The sequence below is a fragment of the Pistacia vera genome, unplaced genomic scaffold (genome assembly GCF_008641045.1).
Source record: "Pistacia vera cultivar Batoury unplaced genomic scaffold, PisVer_v2 Contig1265, whole genome shotgun sequence".
NCBI classification, from domain to species: domain Eukaryota; kingdom Viridiplantae; phylum Streptophyta; class Magnoliopsida; order Sapindales; family Anacardiaceae; genus Pistacia; species Pistacia vera.
In genome coordinates, this window is record NW_022195320.1 from 944 (window position 1) to 8,082 (window position 7,139).

The 7,139-nt window shown below is 34.3% G+C and overlaps 1 protein-coding gene across 2 annotated transcripts; it reads right to left on the reverse strand.

The window, feature by feature from the left end:
* Nucleotides 1-764: 764 nt before the first annotated feature.
* On the reverse strand, nt 765-5,609 carry LOC116120757 (peptide chain release factor PrfB1, chloroplastic-like). Of its 2 annotated transcripts, none has more exons than XM_031406735.1 (7): nt 5,395-5,609; nt 4,964-5,023; nt 4,247-4,467; nt 2,919-3,122; nt 2,365-2,580; nt 1,528-1,714; nt 765-1,374 (listed from the first exon to the last, which is right to left on the reverse strand). In XM_031406735.1, the coding sequence occupies exons 1-7, from the start codon at nt 5,552-5,554 to the stop codon at nt 1,064-1,066; spliced, it is 1,359 nt and encodes a 452-aa protein (XP_031262595.1). In that variant the 5' UTR covers nt 5,555-5,609; the 3' UTR covers nt 765-1,063. The 2 variants fall into 2 exon arrangements, with proteins under 2 accessions (XP_031262595.1, XP_031262588.1); XM_031406728.1 differs by having other exon boundaries at nt 4,964-5,032.
* Between the last annotated feature and the right edge of the window lie 1,530 nt (nt 5,610-7,139).

Genomic DNA, 7,139 nt, shown 5'->3' on the forward strand with positions numbered 1-7,139 from the left:
TCTGTAGATGTAGAGAGTTAAACCCACACTTTAATTTATATTTAAAGAATAAGTTTTTATAGATAGAATCTTTATAATAAAGAGTTTGGATCATATAAAAAGTCTTTTAGAGATGCTCTTATGATGTATATTACAAGTTAAATACATACAGACATACCTTTTATATATGAATAATATTATACTAACAAAACTCTATACAAAGTCTTTAATACAAAGTGATATATCAAAATATGATTGGATGGATTAATATAAAAATCATTTACTATCATTTAATATGCATTTATTAAATTGATTTTTATATTAACTCATCCAATCATATATGACACATCATTTTATATGAAAGACTTTGTGTAGTCTTTGTACGCATAGTATTACTTTTTATATATTACATTATGTATTATTAAATTTAAATATAATAATAATATACTTACAACTTAGTCATACAATCAGGCAAAAAACATGAGAATAGACATTTTACATTAATTTTGTAAAAATTTTGTCTAGTTGTATAACTCAGCATTATTCATTTGAATATACAATGGGGTTTTCCCATGGATACCCGGATTTAACTAAAATCCGAATGAAATAATATCAACCCTTGGATGAGTCTCTCAGCTGAAATCAATAGACATTTACTATTAAAAAATAATAACAGAAAATCAATAGACAAGTTGCATTACAGATCACGCTTACAGTTTACTATATGCAACAACTAACTTATAAAATAGAATAATGTTATACTTACAACAGAGTCATACAATCAGACAAAAATTACACAAAATTCATATAAAATGACTACTCAGTACTATGTTTTTTATCCGGTTGTATAACTCAGTTATAAACATAGTATTATATGCTATTCTATAAAAGAAGTGTTGATCCTTACATGAATTCAAGCCCTTATTACATGCAGCTAAAAGAATTTATTCTCTCTTGGAGCATATGGGAGATTAAAACAACTTAGAATAATGATAAAATTTACTAAAGTTACTATCATCTAAACAATTTGCGCCAATATAAACATGGAGCAAAATGAGCAAGTTAACTGAGAATCAATAAAATGTTAGTTACCATCACTAGCAGTGGAAGATACTGACATACTGTATTTGTGTTTGAGATATGCTTTGATGAAGGATTCCAATTCACCATCCATTACAGAAGATATATCGGATGTCTCAAAACCGGTTCGTACATCTTTGACAAGTTTGTATGGATGAAACACATAGTTCCTTATTTGTTGCCCCCATTCAGCCTTCACTGCATCTCCCCTTATTTGCTTGATTTCAGATGCCCGTTGCTCCTCGGCTATGACCAACAGCTTCGCCTTCAGCCTGCTAAGAGCCTTAATCTTGTTTGCTAACTGGGATCTCTCCTCTGTCACAATGTTAAGAATATAAATACAAACAATAAATAACTCATATAGTTCATATATACTTAAAAAAAAATTAGATGGTGCTCTGGAAAATTCAAAGCACGGAGAGTATTTAAAATATAACATAAAAAAGAGGTGGCCGTGGCAAAGAATACCTGTGCAGCGAACAGTAACACCAGTGGGAATGTGTGTAATCCGAACAGCAGTTTCAACCTTATTCACATTCTGACCCCCTTTCCCACCCGCCCTTGAAAAACTAATTTCCAGGTCCTCCTCAGGTATTTCAACATCAAGAGACTCTTCAGGAAGAAGAGGCATGACTTCAACACCAGAGAAGCTTGTCTGTGTAAAAGTTCAGGTTGAAACATAAGATGAGAAGTTTGATCTCCTGAATGAGAATCTTTTTAGAGTGTTTAACTTTTATCACAAACTTGAAACTTTAGAGGGATTCCAGATTTCCACTTGTTCTTAATATATTCACCTTCATGGTGCAGAAATGTGATTATTTTCCAGAATACTTCACAGTGAAATCAATTCAAGGTTTCAACCAGACCATAAAAAGTATGCATTCACAGAAATGATTTCAGAGCTATAACTAAAATTAATCCTTGAAGAAGAGAAGGTGAAAATGGAAGGAGTAGGGTTTAGTCCAGTACGAGGAAACACATGAAGTATAATCACATATTAACCAAAGAATTTGCTATCAAACACATGATGGTAACGTGTTGCTTACATTAGATCTGCAGACCAGTTAAAAATGTTATTCAGCCAAATTCCTTCTCAATGAAAATTGAGATAGAAGGCAAAAACAGCCAATTTTAAATCCACTGCAAGGTACTAACACATGCCAACTCCCAGCCAATGACAGGCACTGTTTCTAATGGAAGTTCAATTTCAAACACTAGTGAATCCTAAAAAGTATGTCTCATTTCAAGTTTCCATAATTTTGTTGAGTAGATAAAACCAAAAGAAATATTAAATGATTAAACTACCTGACGAAGACCTTTGGCATTGAAAGGAGACTGTCGCACAATCCGATGCGTTCCTTTCTCCCCAGACAGATAACCATAAGCATAGCGGCCTTCCACTTCAACTGTAGCTGACTTAATCCCAGCTTCCTCTCCAGCGGATTTCTCAACTACCTTTGTCTTATATCTTTGCTTCTCTCCCCATCTCACATACATCCTGAGAAGCATATCAGCCCAATCCTGCACTGGAAATAATCAAAGATTTTTACACAAGAAAAACCGAAACCCTCAACTATTCAGATTTCTTGAATGACTAGAAGAACCAAAAATATAAAAGTATGTGGTAACCAAAAAGGGGCTAGTAGACTTCAGGTTAAAAATCATATCATCAGCTTTTAAGTTTCTAAAACTCTCACATGGGAACCTTGACTAGTGACAAATTAAGAAGAGATTTAACGGTAAATGCTGAATTTCAACCCCTATATGCTGCACTGCACACAGATTAATACTTCCATCTGACCGAAAAGAATGAAAAAACAGATTTATTCCCATTACCTCAAACATAAAGAACTATTTACCTGTGCATCAGTTCCCCCAGCACCAGCAGTGATAGAGATAATGGCACCTTCTTTGTCATAGGGACCAGAAAGAAGTTGGGTCAACTCGAATTGATCCAAGGCCTTGCTTAATTCTTTAATGATACCGGCTGCTTCTTCAAGAAGTCCAGCATCTATTGAGTCCATCTCCTCCGTTAGATTAACAATAGTTACAGCATCATCAACCTGCATTTATTGTATCATATCTTTATGTCATATCCAAAATGCACATGAAAGGAAGACTTTCCACAATTTGAGATGGAAGATTTATTTTCACCAATCAGAGAAACTCATATACAATAAGTACAAAACTGCATGCAAAATCATGAACAAATAGATTGGTCATGTTACCCCACTGTCCATTACTCTTTAATGACCTTAACTAATTTCAATTTCACTGCAAAAATGTCCAACGCCTAAGATGTCCATTTGCAAATGTTCCCTTTCAGGTCACTCAGAAAAGAGCCAAGCAGCAACAATAGAACACTACAGTATGAGCCAATCTCACAATCTCAAATATTCTTAGGGAAGGTGATTTAAAACCACTAAGCAACTAAGATATATATTGGACACAAAGACTTCTTAACCAACACAGACTTATACAAGTCAGGACACACCACAAGAAGAAATCTCACGGCACCATTATCATCCCCAAATCTCACCAAGGCACCATTATCTGTCTTCACCATCAAAACACCTTGGAAGACATCTCAGGCACACTACCATTTCTACTGTCTCGTAGCTACCAAGTTAAATTTTTATGGCCAGTTAAGTAAATCTAAATTATTTCCTTTTAAAAAAGAATCTAGTTCCCTCTCACAACTCTTGCTTCAATTATCAACCTTTCCTCACAGAGAAAAATAAATGAAACCATACTGAACCTCCACGAGTCTAAAAGCAACAATTAAAAGTGGAGTCAGAAAGAGACTAGACGAATAAGCCAGCTATTGCGGGATTAATGTCCTAGCTCTGAGCATAAGAAACATTCTTAAGAAAGAAAAATACTTTTAATTAATACTCATTTATATACACACTCTACATGATGTTAAGATCTTCAAACCTATAATTCAGATCGACGAGAATTTGTAAAAGAGCCAGAGTCTACAAATTAAAAGTATATGCAGGTTAATGATAAACTGATGATATTAAATAAGAAAATAAGTAAAAACGTAATAAAATTCAAGTGTAAATGACATGACAACATAGAATATTCATCAACAAACTTCAGCGAAGTCAATTAATCTTCAACACCACTACATGCAGTATATTGCACTCTTTGTAACCCAAAGTGAAAAAGAAAATTGATGGACCTTGGTTTTGAACTCAGTTAGCAAGTTTATCCTGTACTTGATGTCGGTCAAGGCCTGAAGGGTTTCTTGAGCTTTAGCACGATCATCCCAAAACGAACTATTAGCTGCTTTCGACTCCAAACCTGCAAGTTCTTGTTCTAATTGCTGCAAACCAGCAGAGGCTCTAATCTCTTCGACATGTGCTGAGATAGCTTCTACATCTCTTCTTAAGGTATAAAAATCTGTCAGCAATACCAGAGATTAACAAAATTATGACCAGATACTCCAAGACAGCACTACAAAAGTCTCATAAGATTCAAAGCCCATCTTTTATCGCTCAACACAGATTTTAAGAAGAGAAAGCCAAAAAGGCTGATTAACAGCCTCTTTTTTTTTCCCTTTTTTTTTTTTTTTAAATTCAAGAGAACACTATCTTCTACGTAGCATTGGAGGAATAAATCACCTCAAAGTTATTGCATTTTGAGAGATGTCCAAAATAAGGAGGACAAAAACTAAACTTGAAGCCTAAGTGAACATTCATTTCAGTCCCAAAATCTGAAAATGGATCTCAATATTGACATGATAACAAGTTAACTCCTAGCTAGAGGCTTGTCTGAACTATCAAAGGCATCCCTATGCTCACAATAATTCTCCTTTTCATCGCATTCAAAACCTTACACAATCAAATAACTTTTGAAAGGTTTAGCAAGAACATAAATTGGAATTCTCATGACATACCTTGCATTACCCATTCTCTTGTATCAGAACTCAATTGACTCTCCGGTGTTGCATGTCTAACTGGTTCAACTCCAAAACAAAACAGAAAGAATAGTTAGTAATTATCTCAAACCAATGAAACCCAAAACTCAATACACAAATAAATAAATAAAACCAATAACAACAACAACCCACTGAAGTTGAAGGTGAATTGCAAAGAACCCACAAAGCTTAAGCCAAAACTCAAAAGAAAACTAAACCAGACCCCATTAATAACTAAACCAGACCCCATTAATAATTTGCACAAACTAACAAATACCCAAACTCTAATCCACCAAAAAATTAAAAAATGAAAATAACCCACTAAAGTTAAAGAGGATTACAAAGAACCCCCGAAGCTTAAGCCAAAACACAAGGAATTAACAAAGGGTTTGAGTTTGAAGTTGAAGTACCAGGTGAAAGAGAACGAGAAGAAGCGGAGAAAGTGAAGGTCGAGAAAGCGGAGAGTTGCGGAAGGAGAAGAATTGATTTGTTGTTGAAATGAGTGTGACAAGTTTTAGAAGGAGTTATTGTGGAGGTTAATTTGAAGAGAGGTCGTGCAAGAACCTCCATGGCCTTTGCTTTTTTGCCCACAACACAAAAGCTAAATGGATAGAAAAGGAACGAAATGGGACTGAGACTAGATTTACCCGCCAACTAGCAACCAGAGGAGTTTGTAACGTAAACCCAGTCCCCAAGTTCGTTACGTCACTTCTTGTGGCCTTTTCCAAGGGTCACTATCAGGTGAAGTTAATTTGGGAGGTTTTTTTTTTACTGATGTTTTTAAACCCTTATTTGTCATATTTTTAATGCACTGATTTTTATTAGTTAAAAAACCCCAGAATCAGTATACTGTATTTTTGAGAGGTTTATAAAATACCTCAAATCAGAGTGTTTTGGTTAGTTTTAAAATTTTATTCCGTAAATACCCTATCCACTATAAAACTATCCCAATTACATCCAAAAAAATTAACCATATTATGCACGTCTTCAACCATATTAAATATAAAACAATTTTAAGCAATTATAAAAAAAAATATTAAAATCTCATTTTTAAATACTTTCTTGGAGAAGTAGAGTTACAGTTTTTCAATAATTTCAGATGTTGCAAAGAATTGCGAAGAATGATAAGAAGACTTTATCACATTTGAAGTTATAAAATATTAATAAGTAAAAAGCAAATAAAGAACTCCTACCTTATAATTGAAAAAACAAAACTCCAAAATACTTGTTAGAGTTGGGGTATTTTTATAAGTATATATGTAAATTTATCATTTTAAAAAATTGTTAGAACCGCTAGAAAATAAACTCCCAAGCACAGGTTAGATGTTTTAAAAACTGCTACTAAAAACCCCTCAAAACCGCTATAGTGGTTTACCCTCATAACCGCCACTATGAAACTCCCAAGCGGATCATAAGAGAATGTTGTATTTATGAGAATGTTATATTAATGAAAAAATAGATTAACTTGAAGATTACTGAAAATGTTTAGGAAAATGTATTTAGTTAGGTTGGAATAAACTGGTAGGTATGTTATATTGATATGTTTGGTTGAGAGGATAAATTGGTGGTATGTTATATAGATTACTAAATTGTCTTCCTTTTTAAATATTAATATAATATTATTTTTACTATTACTTTTTGAATTGTTTCTTTTAACCCCTTACATTTAAAATTTTGCTAAAACACCCCAGCCATGTAAAAGTTTAATTTGTAACAAAATCATCCCAAGCCATTGTCGACCGCCATCAACAGTGGCCAAAATGGTGCACAACCGGCCGGATATGGCTAGCCGTGCGTAGATCTAACCAGAAACGGTCAGATTTATTATGGTCGTTGCCGGGCAAATCAATGGTCGTTAACGGGCATATTTGTGGCCGTTGTGCACCATGGATCTGGCCGTTGGCTACCAGATCTATTCCGACATCTAAGGCCATGGATCTAGTCAGAAACGGCCAAATCGAAGCAAGGAGAACCAGATCCTATCGGTTGTGCGTCGTTCCGATGACGGTCGCAGGCAGCCGTCAGTGGTGGCTGGTGAGCGACGATGGTCCTAGGTGGCCTACAATTTGTTTTAAATATAAGGGCATTGTTGTCCTAAAACTTAATTAATTACGAGTAAAATTGTAATGATAGGTTCATGTAAATTAATTTCAAA

Excerpts from the sequence above, each read along its gene's own strand:
- LOC116120757 (XM_031406728.1), bottom strand. The coding sequence starts at position 5,554 with ATGGAGGTTCTTGCACGACCTCTCTTCAAATTAACCTCCACAATAACT. Across the intron at positions 3,123-4,246 it reads TAACTGAGTTCAAAACCAAG|GTTGATGATGCTGTAACTAT; the intron begins GTCCATCAATTT and ends CAATAAATGCAG. Across the intron at positions 1,375-1,527 it reads TGTTACTGTTCGCTGCACAG|AGGAGAGATCCCAGTTAGCA; the intron begins GTATTCTTTGCC and ends ACATTGTGACAG.